We start from the raw sequence: 19,977 nt of genomic DNA, 5'->3' as shown, positions 1-19,977 counted from the left end.
TCAAGTTTGGGACCATAGACCATTTAAAAAATTATGCTGTTGAAAAACAAGGCAGGAAGTCTTATTGTTCAGGATAATGATGCAACTAAGATTCTTGCTGCTAAATCAGATTGTCACAGATATTCAGAGCTCATTATCAAAATTTAGCGTGACCTGACTAGCACTGTTTTCTGACTGAGCAAGCATCAGCAATCCTCACTCATTAAAAGTAGATTTCTGGATGAGAAAGTGTTGAGAGTCATCATCCAATTAGTAACTTATACAGTTTACAGGTTAAATGCTAAGAGAGGGCAAAAATGCTTTTGAAGACTGTTGGACATTTTATTATGAGATCCTTTGTTGAATGAATTGAAAATCATTACAGTATAGAACCCATTGCAACCAATTTATAATTCTCTCCACTCTAGTTCCCAATAAATGCGAATGGCCAGTAGTAGAAAAACAGCAGCTTCTTGATGTGCTCTGAAACCTTGCAAAACTGCCGGGCACTCGAGGGTAGCATAAACTGGATCACATCTTCTGTGCAAATGTTCCAAGTTCTGCAAAGATCAGTGGGGTAAAGCAGAGTGCATACGACAAGCAGATACTCCAACGATGAACATGATGCTGATAGAGACCAATATGGATTTGTTTTGAAAAGTGATTAGCATTTGTAGGCATGATATTCCTCAAAGTTTGTTCATTAATTTTACATCCCACACTGAGGGCCGATATATGTTATGATGTTGCGCGTAAGGGCACTCTTAGGATATGACCTTCCCAAAGATTTACCAAAATCCACTGATGGAAAAGAGATTGTTGCCACCCAAACAATCACTGCCACGATTGAGGGGGAAAATTATTTACTTCTGCTAAATCTTGCACTGGTGATCCATTAAGGTTATACGTGATCTTTATCCTCATGCGAAGTTGTTGCTAAAAACAGAAAGACAAAATTGATTAACATTAAAAGAAAAATTAAAATATTCATGTATGGCACTGGACACAATCCAGAAGTTGCAACTTTGAATCGCGCTTTCACAACTGTAAACTTGAACTTAATAGATATGGTAACCTGTAGATTAGCACCAGAAAAAATGGCCATGAATGCTACTGGTATCTGTGGGAAGTACCCAATTGGGAACTTGCTACCCCCACCTGATGCACTCTATGTGACTAGTGTGTGGCTGACTCTTGCTGCTTCAAAGTCACAGAATCGTTACAGTGCAGAAGGAGGCCATTTGACCCATCGGGTCCGCACTGGCTCTCTGAAAGAGCAATTCCCTCAGTTCCATTCCGCCACAGAGTGGCGTCAAGATTCATTGCTTCTGAAAACATTTGCCTATCATTTACTTTTATTTATTTTCATAAATATATTTTACTTCTGATTAATAGAAGACCAAATTCCTTGGACCATAAGAACTTGATTTGTTATTTCACAGAGACAATGCAACTTGATCAGAAGTATATCTTATCAATCAATCATTCCTTTACAGAGTACTCATTTTGTATATATAAATTTGTAGTTTGATAAAACTATTTGTGTAAATAAAGATACTTGTTTTAGTGTGTAAACTTCTGGTCTGTGGCAATATTTGCTATTTGCAACAGAATGAGGCAGCATAGTATAAGACGATGCTAAATCTAGTAAGCAAGTTTGCCCCAGGTGTACGAATAAGGCAGAGAATAGCCAAAAATAAAAGCAGCTTTCAAAGTAGTTTTCCAGTGTGCTGTACCAAGGTGTTGAATGATAGGGGACTGAGCCCATGTACTAAGCAACGAGACTCTTAACCGCCCTCTGAAATTGCCTAGCAAGCCACTTCATTGTATCAAGCCGCCACAGAAAAATCGAATAAAACTCTATTGACCATCCGGCATTGACCTAGGTGCTGGAAACGACATTGGCACACCCTGCCGAGCTGACCCTGCAAAGTCCTCCTTACAAACATCTGGCGACTTGTGCTAAAATTGGGACAGCTGTTCCACAGACAAGTCAAGCAACAGCCCGACATCGTAATACTCATCAAATCATACCTGACAGCCGATGTCCCAGACTTCATCGCCATCCCTGGATATGCCCTCTCCCATCAAAGGCTACGGGCCCCAACAAAATCCCAGCAGGAGTACTGAGAACTTGTGCACCAGAACTACTCACACGCTTAGTCAAGCTGTTCCAATACAGCTACAACAATGGCATCTACCTGACAATGTGGACAACTGCCCAGGTATGTCCTGTACACAAAAGGTAGGACAAATCCAATCTGACCAATTATCAGCCCATCAGTCTACTCTTGATCATCAGCAAAGTGGAAGGCGTTGTCAACAAGCACCACTTAAACAGCAACAACCTGCTCACCAATGCTCAGTTTAGATTCCATCAGGACCATGCAGCCTTGGTCCAAATATGGACAAGAGAGCTGAATTCAACAGGTGAGGTGAGAGTGACTGCCCTTGACATCAAGGAGCCCTAGCAAAACTGGAGTCAGTGGGAATCATGGGGAAAACTCTACAAAGGTTGGAGTCATACCTAGCACAAAGGAAGATGGTTGTGGTTGTTGAGGGTCAATCATCTCAGTCCCATGACATCACTGTAGTAGTTCCTTAGGGTAATGTCCGAGTTGCAACCATCTTCAACTGCTTCATCAATGACCTTCCCTCCAGCATAGGGTCAGAAGGGGGGATGTTCGCTAATGATTGGACAGTGTTCAGAGCCATTCACAAACTCTTCACATACTGAAGTAGACCATGTTCACTTGCAGCAAGACCTGGGCAACACCCAGGCGAGGGCTGATAGGAGACAAGTAACATTCGTGCCACACAGGTATCGGGCATTGACCATCTCCCCTTGATGTTCAATGGCATCCTCCCCACTATCAATATCCTGGGGGTTGCCATTGACCAGAAAGTTAACTGGGTCAGCTATATAAGTACTGTGGCTACAAAAGCAGGTCAGAGGCTGGGAATTCTGCAGTGAGTAACTCACCTCCTGACTTCCCAAAGGCTGCTGATCGTCTACAAGGCACAAGTCAGGAGTGTGATGGAATACTCTCCACTTGCCTGGATGAATGCAGCTCCAACAACACTCAAGAAGTTAGACATCATCCAGGACAAAGCAGCTCGCTTGATTGGCACCCCGTCCACCACCTTCAACATTCACTCTCCACCACCGGTGCACAGTGGCAGCAGTGTGTACTATACACAAGATGCACTGCAGCAACTCGCCATGCCTCCTTCGACAGCACCTTCCAAATCCGCGACCTCTACCACTTAGAAGGACAAGGGCAGCAGGCGCGTGGGAACACCACCAGTAAGTTCCCCCTCCAAGTCAGACATCATCCTTACTTGGAACTGCATCACCGCTTCTTTGCTGTTGCTGGGTCAAAAACCTGGAATTCCCTTTCTAACAGCACTGTGGGTGCACCTACACGAGATGGACTGCAGCACTTCAAAAAGCAGCTCACCACCATCTTCTTAAGGGCAATTAGGGATGGGTAACAAATGTTGGCCTTGCCAGCGATGCTTACATTGGATGACCAGTATCAGGGAAAAAGTTAAACATTACGCTGGAAAATGGCCACGTTCCAATCAAAATCAATCAGCTTCGAAGTTTCCATGAATTGCGACCATTCCCGCAAAACGGCTCTTAAAATTAAGCTTTTTTTGGTGCAAAGCCATCAACAGGCAACCTTTTAAAATTTAAATATTTAATTTACTAAGAAACTGACTACTATACACCAATGAAATGGTTCTGTATAAATTTATCATTACTTATTTAAAATTAGGTTACTCACAGATGCTGGACAAGACACTGATCAAAAATACTAATTTTATGATAAATGATTTCAGCTGTATTGATAAAGCTGCACCTGGTTACCTTTCAAATATAATCAATGAATATTTTTAATGCAAAAAAAATTACATTCTAAAACACGACTCTATTGCACTGGTTCATGGAAGATTTTATGTTTGCTGATATGCAAATGAGTTTGAATGCAAACTTGGGTGGGCATGGTGTCACTTCTGAAAACTAGTGCAATTTTGTGGAAACTTTATGCCCGATCTTGGTCACTGGGAGAGCAATGAAGGCAAATAAGGTACATCTCCACAAGACAAAGGTACTCGAGCTATGTTTATGCAGAAGTTACATTGAGAGTCAAATCTGAACTAGTTGTTGGGAAATGGTAGATGGCAGAAAGCAGCACACGTTTTAAGTAAAAATACAAATGTGAAGTGAGGTGTATTACGTACATTTTATTCTCATTGCTCCTTAGCAAGCAGTTGCCTGCTAAACAGCTGAAATTTTCATATGCTCTCTGAAGAGGTCCAACTCAAGTTGGACTAGAAAGACAGCATCCAAGATTGTCCCAAATGCTGTCAAGAACCTCATCTACAAATTGAAATTCTCATTAGAAATCTATGACATACCTTCTGTGGATTAAGCACTTTAATGACTTGTGTAACAGCTCCTGCATTTCGTGCTGGAATTATGTTATTACTTGGAGAAAGAAGCTGCAGCTGAAATGTCTGCAGAATTTAAGGAAAACAGAACATGAATATAAGCATTCAAAACAATCTACAGCTTTAATTAATACTTCAAATATCTTGGGATCACTTGAAATATACTACTTGAATATTTAATTGATCATGTGTGGATAAAAGCAGCATACATTAAACAAATTCCTATTATTTCAATCACTTATAAGATCAGAGGTCAGGCACTATCAAAACCTAGACACCCAAAACTGTAAATTCATCAAAATGCTCAATGATCCTTCCCTCAATTTACACATCCAACTTAGTGCTCTCTTACAAAGCTGTCACTTTGCTTTCCTCATTAGCACATAATAATGTAGCTCAAAAGCTGAAAACACTTGCTTAATTACAGCTGTTAGAGTACACTTTTTTTTTTAAAGGAGAAATTTTTCTGGTGTCGTTGCTGCCTTTTCCTGAGGTATCAATCATTCTTTGTATTTTTTTCTTTCAATAGACTTCCAAAAATTTTGTATTTTTTGACCAAAACTATACTCACAATTTGGGTTTCCTGGATTGCCATCACATTCGCCCATTAACCCTTCAAAAGTTGTGGACTTCAACTTGGAAAACTGTTTGGTCCAAGCTGTAGCTCATTTTGTGAAATCATTGTTCTGACTGATGAATTACCCACTGCTTTCCTGACATCCTAGCGAGTGGACAGTGAAGCCATTTCCTTAAACAACCACCACCTTGGCCTAACAGTACATTAAACTAGGCAAATACCTTTGGTACTGCAGCTTGAAATACAAAATCAGTCATGTCTCCTTCTGTGGAGTTGGTAGCACTAATTGTAACAACAGTTACGTTAGGATTCGTGTTGGAACGTTCGAAGTTGAACTCTATTTTCAAACCACCTTTACAGTATGCTGTAACAGGAGGAATGCCTGTAGAATAAAAAAAATATACTTAGTGGCTACACAACATTACGTTTAACCATTTCCAGCTTTCAGGCCCGAACCGTCTCCTTCACTCCATGGACGTCAAGACCGTCGACATCTCCATTGCTCATCAGGACAGCATTCTTCAATGAAGTGGCCCGACCAGTCCCCATCCACCACCACCCCAAACATGTTCTCACAATGAACAATATTTCCTTTAAGTCTATGCACCTCCTCCAAAAATGTGTCGCCCTGGGAATCTGCAGTGGTGCTATCTTTGCCTGCATTTTCGTGAGATGCGCAGACTGTTCCTTGTTCTAGTTTTATCCGTATCCCCTCCTTGACCTCTTTTATCGACACATTGATGACAATTGCTGCCAATTCCTGCTCCAACCTGGAACTGGAAACAGTCACTAGCTTGGCTCAGCTTCTACCCCTCCCATACCTTCACTTGGTCCATCTCCAACTTTACTCTTCCCTTCCTCAACTCCACCAACTCCGTCAGCTTCCTCCCACCTGGCTCTGAGGACTTCATTCCGTTCTCCCAGTTTCTCAGCCTCCATCGCATCTGTTCCGACAATGCTATCTTCCACACCAGAATTTCTCAAATTTTGCTATCACTCAGCCAAGGATTCCCCTCCTTGTGGTTAATAGGTTATTCAAAAGTGTCTTCCATTTCTGGCCTCACCCCATTCTCCTCCCCGAGAACCACAATAAGGCCCCCCTTGTCCTCACCTTCCATCCCACCAGCCTCCGCAGTCAATCCTCTGCCATTTCTACCAATGCAGCATGATGTCACCAAACACATCTGCATTCCAAGGGATCATTCTTTCTATAACACCCTTGAACACTCTTCCATCATCCCCAACACCTGCCCATGCAACAACTACCCTTTCACCTCCCCTTTTCCCATCATCCAGGGCCCCAAATGCTCATTCTGGGTGAAACAGCAATTTACTTGAACTTCTACTAACTTCATATAGTGTAATCGCTGCTTACGATGCAGTGTCCTGTACATTGAGACGACCAAACACAAACTGGATGATTGCTTTGCGATCTTACAATCTGCAAGTTTGACCCTGAAAGTCGATTTACTTGCCACTTTAATTCACCATCCCACTCATCTATTGCCTAAACATCAGCAGGCTTGACTTCAAGCTCTGGAATTTCCTCCCTAAATCTCTTCGTCTCCCTAACTTTAAGATGCTGTGTAAATAGCTGGGTTAGTACACTACCGTTAGGGAGTATCAGTAAATAACTGGATGATAGCGTCTCAACAACTGGCAGACTATGAATGAGTAAAAAATTATTAATAAGGAACAAGTGAGTGGCTGGTGAGTATCACCTTTTTTGAGTAAGGTTTATTTTAACTATTGAACTGTGTTGCTTATTAGTAGGATTTATCAGTACTAGTAAGGTTTTATTAATAATTCTAAGATGTTGCAGTATTGGTAAGGTTTTTTTTTTGCAGTAGTAAAGATTCAACTAATAAAGGAATGACGGGTGCTTCAACCTCGACAGTGCACCTCATGTGCTATGTGGGAGCTCCAGGATGCTTCCCGTATGCTGGATAACCATTTATGCAGGAAGTGTGTATTGCAGCAGCTTCAGCTTTGGGTTTTGGAACTTGAGCAGCAGTTGGCGATACTGCGGTGCATTCTTGAGGATGAGAGCTACGTGGATAGCACATTTATAGATGTGGTCACCCCACAGCTTAAGAATAAGCAGGGAGAGGGAGAATGGGTGACCAGTCGGCAGTCAAGAAGAATCAGGCAGGAAACCACCGAGTGCATATCACTCTCCAACAGGTATTCAGTTCTGAATACTGAGGAAAGTGATGCTTCACCTGGTGAGCGCAGCCACAGCCAAGGCTACGACATCACGGGTGCCTCAGCTGCACAGGGGGGGTAGGGAAGACTGGAAGAACCATAGTTTTAGGCGATTTAATAGTCAGGGGAACAGAGAGGAGTTTCTGTGGCTGCAGACGTGAATCCAGGATGGCATGTTGCCTCCCTGATGCCAGGGTGAGGGATGTCACTGAGCAGCTACACAGCATCCTGAAGGGGGAGGGTGAACAGCCAGCAGTCATGGTTACCATCGGAATCAACGACATAGGTAGAAAGATGGATGTGGTCTTGCAGTTAGAATTTAGGGAGCTAGTTAAGAAATTAGCAAGCAGGACCTCAAAAGTAGTCATTTCCGGATTACTCCCAGTGCCATGCACAAGTGAGTAAAGAAATAGAAGATAAGAGAGATGAATGTGTGGCTGGAAAGATGGTGCAGGAGGGAGGGTTTCAGATTCCTGGGACAGGCTCTGGGAGAGATGGGACCTGTAAAGGCCGGATGGGTTGCACCTGAACAGAGCCAGGACTGAGTTCCTTGCGGGTTTTGCTAGTGCTTTTGGGGAGGGTTTAAACTAGTTTGGCAGGGGGATGGGGACCTGAGGGTAGACTCAGTTGGGACAAAATCAGAAATGAAAATGGAAGGCAGAAAATTAATGGATGAGTTTGGAAGACAGAGGAAGCAAAGGTTAGAAAATAAAGAGAGTTTGGCAGTGCTCAAGGGTATCTATTTCAATGCAAGGAGTATAGCAAATAAAGCAGATGCGCTGGGGGCAGATAGACACATGGCAATATGATATCATAGCTATTACAGAAACATGGCTTCAGGAGGGACAAGAATGGCAGCTCAACACTCCCAATTAACAGGGTTTTCAGACGCGATAGGGGGATAAGAAAGGAGCGAGAGTGGCAATTTTGGTCAAAGAAACTATAACAGCTTTGAGGAGGAATGATATGTTGGAAGCTTCATCAAATGAGGCCATCAGGATTGAGCTAAGGAACAAAAAAGGGGCAATCACACTGCTTGGAGTGTACTATAGACTCCCAAACAGTCAGAGGGAGATAGAAGAACAGATATGTAGGCAAATCTCTGAGAAGTGTAAGAACAATAGGGCAGTAATAGAGGATTTTAACTTCCCCAATATTAACTGGGATAGTTTTAGTGTGAAAGGAATCGAGGGAGCAGAATTCTTGGTGTATTCAGGAGAACTTGTTTTGACCAGTTTGTAGCAAGTCCAACAACAGAGGGCGCAGTTTTAGACTTAGCTTTAGGAAATGAAGGTAGGCAGGTGGAAGGAGTGGGAGAGCATTTTGGTGGTAGTGATCATAATTCAGTCAGTTTTAACATAACTATGGAAAAGGACAGAGAAAGAACAGGAGTTAGAATTCTCAATTGGGGCGAGGCTAATTTTACTAAAATGAGCAGTGATTTTGCGAAAGTGGATGGGAAACAGCTACTTGAAGGTAAATCAGTGTCAGAACAGTGGGAGGCATTCAAAGGGGAGATTCAAGGGGTTCAGAGTAAACATGTTGCCACAAAGAAAAAGGGTGAGATGGCCAAATCTTAGAGCCCCATGGATGTTAGGGAGCTTACTGGTAAGATAAGGCAGAAAGTCCGACACAGAGAACTCAATACTACAGAAAGCAGAGAGGAATATAGGAAGTGGAGGGGCGCAATCAAAAAGGAAACTAGGAAAGCAAAGAGAGGGCATGAAAAATATTGGCAAGCAAAATCAAGGTGAATCCAAAGATGTTTTATCAATATATTAAGAGGAAGAGGATAACTAAGGAGACAGTAGGGCCCATAAAAGACCAAAAAGGTAACCTATGTGTAGGGGCGGAAGATGTTGGCATTGTTCTTAATGAATACTTTGCGTCTGTCTTCACAAAAGAGGGGAACGATGCAGATACTGTAGTTAAGAAGGAGGAGGAGTGTGATGTATTGGATGTGATCAACATAGGGAGAGAGGAAGTATTAATGGGATTAGCATCCATGAAAGTTGATAAATCACCAGGGCTGGATGAAATGTACCCCAGGCTGTTAAAAGAAGCAAGAGAGGAAATAGCAGAAAGTCTGACCATCATTTTTCAATCCTCACTGGATACAGGTGTGGTGGTGGAGGTTTGGAGGACTGCTAACGTTGTACCTCTGTTTAAAAAGGGAGCAAGGGATACAGCAAATAACTACAGGGCTGTCAGTCTAACCTTAGTAGTGGGAAAATTATTAGAATCTATTTTGAGAGACAGTATAAACTGTAACTTAGAAAGGCACAGGTTAATCAAGGATAGTCAGCATGGATTTATTAAGGGAAGATCTTGTTTGACCAACTTGATCAAATTTTTTGAAGTAACAAGGAAGATAGATGAGGGTATTGCAGTTGATGTGGTCGACATGGATTTTTAGCAAGGCTTTTGACTAGGTACCACATGGCAGACTGGTTAAAAAAATAAAATCCCATGGGATCCAGGGGGATGCAGCAAGGTGGATACAAAATTGGCTCAGCAGCAGGAAACAAAGGGTAATTGTTGACGGGTGTTTTCGCAACCAGAGGGCTGTTTCCAGTGGCGATCCGCAGAGCTCAGTACTGGGTCCCCTGTTTTTTGTGGTATATATTAATGATTTGGACATAAATGTAGGGGACATGATCAAGAAGTTTACAGATGACACTAAGATTGGCCGTGTGGTGGATAGCGAGATAGCTCTAGGCTGCGGGAAGATGTTGATGGTCTAGTCAGATGGGCAGAAAAGTGGCAAATGGAATTTAACCCAGAGAAGTGTGAGGTGCTGCATTTGGGGAGGTCAAAAAAGGCAAAAGAATACACGATTAATAGGAAAATACTGAGAACTGTAGAGGAAGTAAGGGACCTTGGAGTGAATGTCCACAGATCCCTGAAGGTAGGAGGACAGGTCGATAAGGTGGTTAAGGCAGCATATGGAATCCTTTCCTTTATTAGCCAAGGTATAAAATAGAAGAGCAGGGAGGTTATGTCAGCACTATATAATTCATTGGTTAGGCCACAACTTGAGTACTGCGTGCAGTTCTGGTCACCTCACTTACACAAAGGATGTAATTGCACTAGACAGGCTACAGGGGAGATTTACGAGGATGTTGCCAAGACTGGAAAAATGCAGCTTTGAGGAAAGATTGGATAGGCTGGAGTTGTTCTCCTTGGAATAGAGAAGACTGAGGGGAGATCTGATTGAAATGTACAAAACTTTGAGGGACCTGGATAGAGTGGAGGCGAAAGGCCTATTCACCTTAGCAAAGAGGTCAGTGACTTAGATTTAAAGTGATTGGCAGAAAAATTAGAGGGGAGATGAGGAAAAACCTTTTCACCCAGAGGATGGTGGTGATCTGGAACTCATTGCCTGAAAGGGTAGTTGAGGCAGAAACCCTCAACTCATTCAAAAGGAGTCTGGATATGCACCTCAAGTGCCATAATCTGCAGGGCTACGGAACAAATGCTGGAAGGTGGAATTAGAATGGGTGGATCGATTTTTGGCCGGCACAGACACGATGGGCCAAGTGGCCTCTTTCTGTGCCTTAAACTTTCTATGATTCTATGCTCCTTAAAACCTACCTCTGACCAAGCTTTTGGTCACCTATCCTAGTACATTATGTGGCTCTGTCAAACTTTTTCTGATAATGTGTCTACTGTTACTTGTCCTCCTACAGTATTTCAAAACAGCTCAACACAAGCTGAAACAGCAGAACCTCATCTTTCTATTAGGCATTTTACGGCTTCAACCTCAACGAGTTGAACAATTTTAGACCATTTCCACCACTCTCATTTTCTCTCGGATAATAGATGCTGGTAATGGGGTGGCAGCACCAGAACCAACACAAGTGAAGGCGGTGTGGGCCGACGCGTGGAATCCACTATAAGTATACAGCTGGTGTGGTGGCCTGCACTCTGGGGCCTGTCTGCCCATCTTTTGTTTCTATTCTTGTCTCATTATCACCTCCTTTTGCCTTGCACCTTTTAATCATTCCTGCTTGCCATCCAATCCTGTTCCTTTCCTGCCGCTGCTAGAATCATAGAACAGTTATAGCACAGGAGGCCACCAAGCAGCCTTGTCATGTCCATGTCGGTTCCCTGTAAGAGCAACTCAGCTAGTCCAACTCCCCTGCCCTTCCCCCATGGCCCTGCAAGTTTGTGCTTTTCAAGTGATTATCCAATTCCCCTTTGATCCATGATTGAATCTGCCTCCACCACTCTCAGGCACTGCATTCCTGATCCTAAACACTCGCTGCATAAAAAAAGTTCCTCATGTCGCTGTTATTTTGCCACTCAACCTTTTCTTAAAAAAAAAATCAGTGTCCTCTGGTTCTTGACTATTCCACCAATGGGAGCACTTTCCCTCTCTATCTACTATGTCTAGATCCCTCATGATTTTGAACACCTCTTTCCAATCTCCCCTCAACCTTCTCTTGAAGGACAACAACCCCAGCTTCTTCAATCTATCCATGTAACTGAAGTCCTTACCCCTGGAACCATTTTCTAAAACCTTCCCATGTTTCCTAAAGTGCTGTGACCAGAATTGGACACAATACTCCAATTGAGGCCGAACCAGTGTTTTAAAGGTTCATCATAACTTCCTTGCCTCTGTACTCTATGCTTCTATTTATCAAACCCAGGATCCCGTATGCCTTTTTCTCAACCTGCCCTGCCACCTTCAATGATTTGCATATACGCCCAGGTCTCTGTTTCTGCACCCCCTTTAGAATTGCTCCTTTTATTTTATATTGCCTCTCCTAGCTCTACCTACCAAAATGTATCACTTCACACTTCTCTGCATTAAATTTAATTCGCCACATATCCGCCCAATCCACCAGTCTGTTTAAGTCCTCTTGAAGTCGATCACCATATCCTCACAGTTCACAATACTTCCAAATTGTGTGTCATCTGCAGATTTTGAAATTGCGCCCTGCACACACAAGTCTTGGTCATTAATATAGACCAAGAAAAGCAGCAGTCCTAGTACCAACCATTCACCACTACTGTTTCCTGTCACCTGTCACTCAGCCAACTTCGTATCCACACTGCCACGCCCTTTTTATTCCAAGGGTTTCAACTTTGCTGACAAACCTATTATGTGGCACTTTATCAAATGCCTTATGGAAGTCCATACACACCATAATCAACTGCATTACTCTAGTCAACCCTCTGTTACTTCAAAAAACTCAAGCAAGTTCAACACAATTTACCCCTGAACAACTCATCCCCTCTCTGCCCATTACACCATTACTATCCCAGTCTATATTAGGATACTTTAAGTCCCCCATCATCACAACTCTATAATTTTTGCTCCTCTGTAAATTTTCCTGCAAATTTGTTCCTCTATATCTTTTCCATTAGTTGGTGGCCTATAGAATACGCCCAGTCGTGATGCTACTTCTGTTGTTTCTTAGCTCTAACCAAATAGTTTCGGTCTTTGACCCCTCTAAGACATTCTCTCTCCAGAACTGTATTATCCTTAATACTACCACTCTCCTCCTTTCTTTTCCTTCCCTATTTTTCCTGAACACCTCGTAATCAGGAACAGTTAGAGTCCAGTCCTGTCCTTTTTCAGCCAGGTCTCCATCACCACCATATCATATTCCCATCTGGTTATATGTGCCTGCAACTCACCAACCTCATGTATCACACTCCGTGCATTCACATACATGCACAGTAAACTTAATTTAAACATTGCATTCCCTTTTACTCTGATCACACCTAATACCTTACTATTTCTTACCCTGGTGCTGTCTGTCTGTCAATCCTTTGTGCACCTTGTTTCTCCTTTCTAATGCTCCATCCTGGCTCCCACCCCACTGCCTAGTTAGTTTAAACCCTCCCCAACAGTATTAGAAATCAACCTGCGCAGACATTGGTCCCAGCTCTGTTACAGTACAACCTGTCTAGCCTCTTTTGGTCCAACCTCCCCTAGAACCAGTCTCAATGTCCCAGGAATCTAAAGCCCTCCCTCCTGCACCATCTATCCAGTCACACATTTATCTTCTCTATCCTATTTCTTTATTCACTGGCTTGTGACACCGCGAGTTGTCCAGAGATTACTGCTTGCTAGTCTCCTTCCTAGCTCCCTAAAATCTGCCTGCAGGACCTCATCTCTCTTTCTCCCTCTCCCGTTCTCTGGCTTTATAGTTATAAAAGCCTCAAATATTTTCCAGTTCTGATGAAAGGTTATTGACCTGACACGTGTTTTGTTTTTCTCTCCACAGATGCTGGCTGACATGTGTTTTTCCAGCATTTTCTGTTTTTATTTCAGATTTCCAGCATCTGCACTATTTTGCTTTTGTTTCATTATTGCTACAGTCACCTCTCCAGGGAAACCTGCGCTGGACAGCTTTGTAACTGGTATACTTGAAAGATATAAAGACATTTAATTTAGAAAGGTGGGGAGGGGTGGGGCGATAATGGAAAAACTAAATCAAACTTGGAGAGCCCAGTGGCGCAGTGGTTAGCACCGCAGCCTCACAGCTCCAGCGACCCAGGTTCAATTCTGGGTACTGCCTGTGTGGAGTTTGCAAGTTCTCCCTGTGTCTGCGTGGGTTTACTCCGGGTGCTCCGGTTTCCTCCCACAAGCCAAAGACTTGCAGGTTGATAGGTAAATTGGCCATTGGCAATTGCCCCTAGTATAGGTAGGTGGTAGGGAAATATAGGGACAGGTGGGGATGTGGTAGGAATATGGGATTAGTGTTCTTTTGGGCCTCCTTATCTCGAGAGACAATGGATACGCGCCTGGAGGATTAGTATAAATGGGTGGTTGATGGTCGGCACAGACTCGGTGGGCCGAAGGGCCTGTTTCAGTGCTATATCTCTAAACTAAACTAACATAAAACCCCTGGTCTGGATGGATTTCATCCAATATGTTAAAAGGACTTAGGGAAAGGATAGAAGCAGCAATTCATTAGTAAATGGAACAGAGCTAAAGTACAGGCATACAGACAATGTTTTTCTTACATTAAAAAAAAAGGCAGCTAGAACAAGTCTAGGGAACCTCTAACCAACTAACTTAATGCTGGCAGTAGATAAGATAAAAGGAATTAATATACAAAGATGCAATAGAAAAGCACCCAAAAACTGAAAAATAAAAAGTTATCAACATGGATTTTAAAGGAAAGGTCATGCCTGACCAACCTTACAGAATTCTTTGAAGTAATAACAGAAAGAGTAGACAAAGGTAATGCAGTAGATGCTATATGTTTAGATTTTCAAAAGCTTTTTGATCCAGCACCGCATAATAGACTTACTGCTCAAATCATAATGTCAAGTCAGGAAACAAATAGCAGAATGGATAGCAAGCTAACTAGGGAATAGGGAACTCAGGAGAAATGTCTTTCCGCTAAGAGTGGTGATAATGTGCAACATACTGTCACAAGGAACAGGTGAGGCAGATAGTATAGCTGCAATTAAGGGGGAAATCAGATCAGGAAATGAGGGAGAAAGGATATGCTGATAGGGTTGGATGAAACAGGGTGGGAGGAAGCTAACTCAGAGCATAAAGACTGACACAGATTAGTTGGGCTGAATGACCTGTTGCTGTCCTGCAGACTCTGAACTGCTCAACAAAAACAAAATTTGACCTGAGCTTCCAGGTGGCTCGATGAGGTGAGCCAACATGACCATATGAGAAGAGTCAGCTAATTGCAACCTGGATGGCAGTAGAGGCATTACAATTGTTTTCTCTGTCTGTTTCATGGAGGAAACATTGTCCAGGATTTCCAATACTAATTGCTACTATGACTTCTGTAGATATTACAGGATGGGCTTGTTAGGACTTGCTATGAATATTCAGAGATCAAGAACATATTCTGGAATCTGGACACCATTCAGGACAAAGAAGCCTGCTTGACCGCCATTCACCAGCTTAAACATCGACTCCTTCCATCACTGGCGCACTGTGGCTACAGTGTGTACTGTCTGCAAGATGCAACGGAGCAACTCACCAAGGCTTCAACAGCACCAGGCACATGGGCACACCATCACCTCCAATTCCCTCAGTTGCCCTCCAAGTCACACACCAGGTCGATTCAGAAATATATTGCTTTCTTCCTTTGTCACTGGGTCAAAATCTGTGAACCTCCCACCTAACAGCACTGTGCAAGTATCTTCACCACATGGACTGCAGCATTTGACGGTGACGACTCACCACAACCTTCTCAAGGGCAATTAGGGATGGGCAATAAATGCTGGCCTTGCCAGTGATGCTCACTTCTCATGAATAAAGAAAAAACGATCACTTGGGAGAGAACTGTAAAATAATCAGTGTACAAGGAACTATACCTAGGTGCTTACAGGAAAGAAAAGTAGCATAAAATGAAATTTGACCATACACTGGAATTCCAGGAAAAAACATATACCTGAAGCTAGATCATTGAAAACTCGCTGTGATGCTAAGCCATCCAACAGAAATGGCGTCTGTGAAAATTGTGGTGCTTGGACACTTAACGGCATGGTCCCACCTGTAAACCAAAATCACAATTTAGTTGATCAAAAATACTTACTGAAATAGCACCCGTGAAATAGCCATCATCTTAGCATAAACTATTCTTACTGTAGTTTTCCAGAACTTTTATGTGAATGCTTTGTCTTTAATGACTAAGTGTTACTTATTCTATGTCATACTACACAATAACCTGCATTCGATTAAAATTTTCAGAGATATTTATATTGTAACTATGATAAAACAACAGCATAAAAATGACATTATTGGGTGTGTTCATTTTAAAAATAAAACTACTCTTCCTACAGCATGAGCACAAACCATTAGGGCTGAGTGGCATAGTGTGCTAACAGACTGTCATTCACCTTAAAATCCTGGTTTGAAATTGAACGGGGAATCAACCCAAAACATTAAATCTGTTTCTCTCTCCACAGGCACTGCCTCACCTGCTGAGTGTTTCCAGTATTTTCTGTTTTTATTTTCTATTTCGAGCATCTGCAGTTTGAGATTATGTACAGTTCTGGTCTCCAAATCCAAGGAAGGATATATCTGCCTTACATGGGGTGCAATGGAGGTGCACTAGATTGATTCTAGGGATGAGAGGGCTGTCCTATGAGGACAGATTGAGAAGGTAGGGCCTATATTTTCTGGAGTTTAGGAGAATGAGATCATCTCATTGGAACATATAAAGGCCCCAGGGGCTTGACAGGGTAGATGGAGAGGCGCTGCTTCCCTGGCTGGAGATTTAGAACTAGGGAGCATAGTCTCATGATAAGGGGTCCACCATTTAGGACTGTGAAGAGGAGAAATTTCTTCAGATGGTCATGAATCTTAGGAATTCTCTATTTCAGAGGGCTGTGGATACTAAGTTGTTATATTGATGACTGAGACTGAGATTTTTGGACTCTAAGGCAAACAAGGGCTATGGGGATCAGATGAAAAACTGGTATTGAAGTCAAAGATTAGGCATTTTATTGAATGGTGGAGCAGGCTCAAGGGGCCATATGGCTTATTCCTAATTTTGCTTTTGTGCTTTGTATTATTTGCATACCTGCAGTAATCATCAACGATGACACTGATTAATCCAGTTACTGCAGGACCATGTCCAAAGGGTGGTAAACTTGGTTATGTAGAAGCTGACTCTATCCCAAAACGGAAGAATTTTATACATAAAGGGTGAAGGCGGCACCTTCTTGCCACTATTTGTCACCCTTCACAACTTTGGGCTAATTCTCCCTCAGCAATGACGAAATGGGTGGCCAAACAAGATCCAAGGCTAAGAGGAGTTTACTCTCAACTTTATAACTCTTTGCATTAAAATAAAATCACAAATTACTTTTCTATTGCAGTTTTGATCAGATAGAAAAGCACATAATTTGGACTTACGGTTTAAAATTGTTATTCACGTGTCTGAATAAAGGATTATCAATAGCTATGAAATTCAAATTCTTAAGCATTGCAAAAATGTTATTATTTTCATGGCAGTCCATTTTAGTTGTAAACTAAAAGGGTAGTTTACCTTGCAGCATCAGATTCAGTTGCCATGTTGAAATTGAGTTTGAAGAGGAAGCCTCTCTTCACTGTCTATAGTTCTAACTTAGCAAGAATGAACCCCAACAGAACACTGCTCCTAATAGAAAGGAAGCACTGATATAGTGCATAATAGAAAATGCTGACAATAGGCCATCGACCTGAAACATTAACTTCATTTCGCCACAGATGCTGCCTGACCTGAGTATTGCCAGCATCCATAGTATTGTGTGTTTGCACTGATAAAACAGCCTGATGGAATTGCATATAAAGATTTTGCGGTCTGCCATGACTAGCAGCTTGCTCCGAATATACAGCAAGCAATCTTATAGCAGGGAAACTCACCCCACTGTTTGCCATCTGCAAAACCAAAATTGTCTAGTGAGGTAAAAACAGAAAATGCTGGAGATACTCAGCAGGTCTGGCAGCATCTATGGAGAGAGACTTTTCATCAAAGCATTGTTTCTATTTCAAAGTTCCAACATCTGCAGTATTTTGCTTCTGTCTAGTGAGGTCTCATTTTAAAATAGGAAATTGTTCATTATCTGGTTTAGCCTGAGTAAACAGCCAGGCAGAGGGATGGAGTTGGGACAAAGACAGCTTTTGGCAGGAGTCAAATAAGGTGGTTTCAACCTTTAGACAGAGAAGGTTCTGGCTCATGCATGACTTGTTATTGATAAAGCAGTCCGACAACATTGTGGTGGTTATGGATTTTAGGGTGGTGGTAAAGTACATAATAGAACTACCACTGAGTGTGCACGGGTGGGGTGAGCAGTTTAAGATCATTCCATACATGTTCCTCAAATTACACCGTTCCTTCGGATGAAGTTTGGAGGAATGCAAGTCAAAATAATTATGCCCTGCAATCAACTATTCTGAAAATTCCTTGCTAGGCCGAAGAGCACTCACCTGTCAATTCCCAGATGTAGACATGAATGCATTTGGTTTACCCACAGGAGTGATTACTCCACATGGGTTAGTCTATCACTCACTTTCTAGATGCATTTCTCCACAGTAAATAGCATTATACACAAAGGGGGCATATGCCAATTACAACAGGTAATGTACAGGCTACACATGGAAGCCAACACAATCCTGATCACTTAAGGTGACAATAATGGGCAACTCAGAATTGGATCATAAGTTGCCAAGCTCTCAAATGGCGATAATCCAATCTTGCAAAATCACCTTTCCCCACAGACAGGACTTTTGGAATATCTATCAGGAGAACTATAGGGAATATTGGCAGATTATCGTGGTCTGACTTTGTTTCTGACTTTTGCACAATTGTAACCATCTCAATGTAAACATGGTCTTCCTTAACTAAACATCCAAAACACCGACAGCCACAAAAGTAAGTTTTCTTAAAATTAAAAAATGGAATAAAAACTTGAACTGCCTATCTTTATTTTGATGAGCACTTGAAACACCATTACATACAAGGCTACGGGCCAAGTGCGGGGAAATGGGCTTAGTTAGGATGGGTGCTTGATGGTCGGCACAGGTGCGTTGGGCTGAAGGGCCAGTTTCTGTGCTGTAAAACTCTGACTCGATCTTATTGGCCAACAATTTGCAAACTCAATTCACTGAGGTGCAGATAGGTAATCATTTAATGAAATCCAAAATGCAAAGTGCAAACCAAGCAGCAGAGAAACTTTTCATTCGAGAGAACAGAGGCCTCAATTCCTGCAGACCAAGGCCTTTCTACTGAGTTTACCAACTGGTCTGGTGATTGCCCAGTGACCATACATTAAATAGCCATTTACTTGATCAAACTATTGCCCTTTGCCCAACTTGTCATTCCTATACATAGCAATTTCTTGAAACAGCATCAGTTCTCTTAACAGCTAGCAAAATTTTGTCTTTATTTTGAACAATACAAAGTAGTAGGAATTATGCCTTCTTTTGTTGGAACTTCAAACTTTTTTAATGAAGTGGGGTACAGTCGGAGACAGGGAGAATTTGTTATCATACTACTTTTCACCCTTACAGCAGTTAGGCTATTTGCTGCCTGAAGGCTTAACATGCCACTTACTTGCAAGTAACTACCAAATGTGCTCCAATGAACTATCTAGAGGTACACAGAACAGACAGGATGACTTCTAATTTTTTTCGATTTGGGCAAAATTATGACCTCAACTTGGGATTACATGCTTTGAGACAAATTTTGCGGGGAGCCAAGATGGCTGCCTTACCAGCCCCAACTCTGATGCATTGCATAGGAAAACAATACACTGGCAGCCACAACAATTTGTATTGAGATAGCACCTTTTAACGTAGTAAAACACGCCAAAGCATTTCACAAGAGTGTTAAACAAAATCTGACACTAAGCCACAAAGGAATTAGGGCAGATGACCATACAGACGAATTAGGAGTAGGCGGCCACTTGGCCCCTCGAGCCTGCTCCGCAATTCAATAAGATCATGGCTGATCTGACTATAACCTCAACTCCACATTCCCGCCTACCCCCGATAAATTCTTGATAAGGGGGTGAAAAGTTATCTACCTCTGCCTTAAAAATATTTAAAGACACTGCTTCCACTGCCTTTTGAGGTAGAGTTCCAAAGACTCATGACCTTCAGAGAAAAAATTTCTCATCTCTGTCTTAAATGGGCGACCTCTTATTTTTTAAAATAGTGACCGCTAGTTCTAGATTCTCCCACAAGGGGAAACATCCTTTCCACATCCACCCTGTCAAGACCACTCAGGATCTTATATGTTTCAATCAAGTCGCCTCTTACTCTCCTAAACTCCAGTGGATAC

The 19,977-nt window shown here is 42.3% G+C and overlaps 1 protein-coding gene across 2 annotated transcripts in view; it reads right to left on the bottom strand.

Moving 5' to 3' along the window:
* Positions 1–307: 307 nt before the first annotated feature.
* ap1g1 (adaptor related protein complex 1 subunit gamma 1) overlaps positions 308–19,977 on the bottom strand; it is a 153,116-nt gene continuing 133,446 nt past the window's right edge. For both annotated transcript variants that reach the window (XM_068049304.1, XM_068049303.1), the window contains exons 20-23: positions 15,601–15,702; positions 5,236–5,396; positions 4,405–4,503; positions 308–915 (exon numbers count right to left, since the gene is read on the bottom strand). In XM_068049304.1, the coding sequence (XP_067905405.1) occupies positions 814–915; positions 4,405–4,503; positions 5,236–5,396; positions 15,601–15,702 (464 nt within the window). In that variant the 3' untranslated portion in view covers positions 308–813. The remainder of the gene's footprint in view (positions 916–4,404; positions 4,504–5,235; positions 5,397–15,600; positions 15,703–19,977) is intronic.

The sequence above is a fragment of the Heterodontus francisci genome, chromosome 17 (assembly GCF_036365525.1).
Source record: "Heterodontus francisci isolate sHetFra1 chromosome 17, sHetFra1.hap1, whole genome shotgun sequence".
Lineage (NCBI taxonomy): Eukaryota > Metazoa > Chordata > Chondrichthyes > Heterodontiformes > Heterodontidae > Heterodontus > Heterodontus francisci.
Note: the sequence above shows the minus strand (reverse complement) of the source record. Positions and strands in the feature narration are given on the sequence as shown.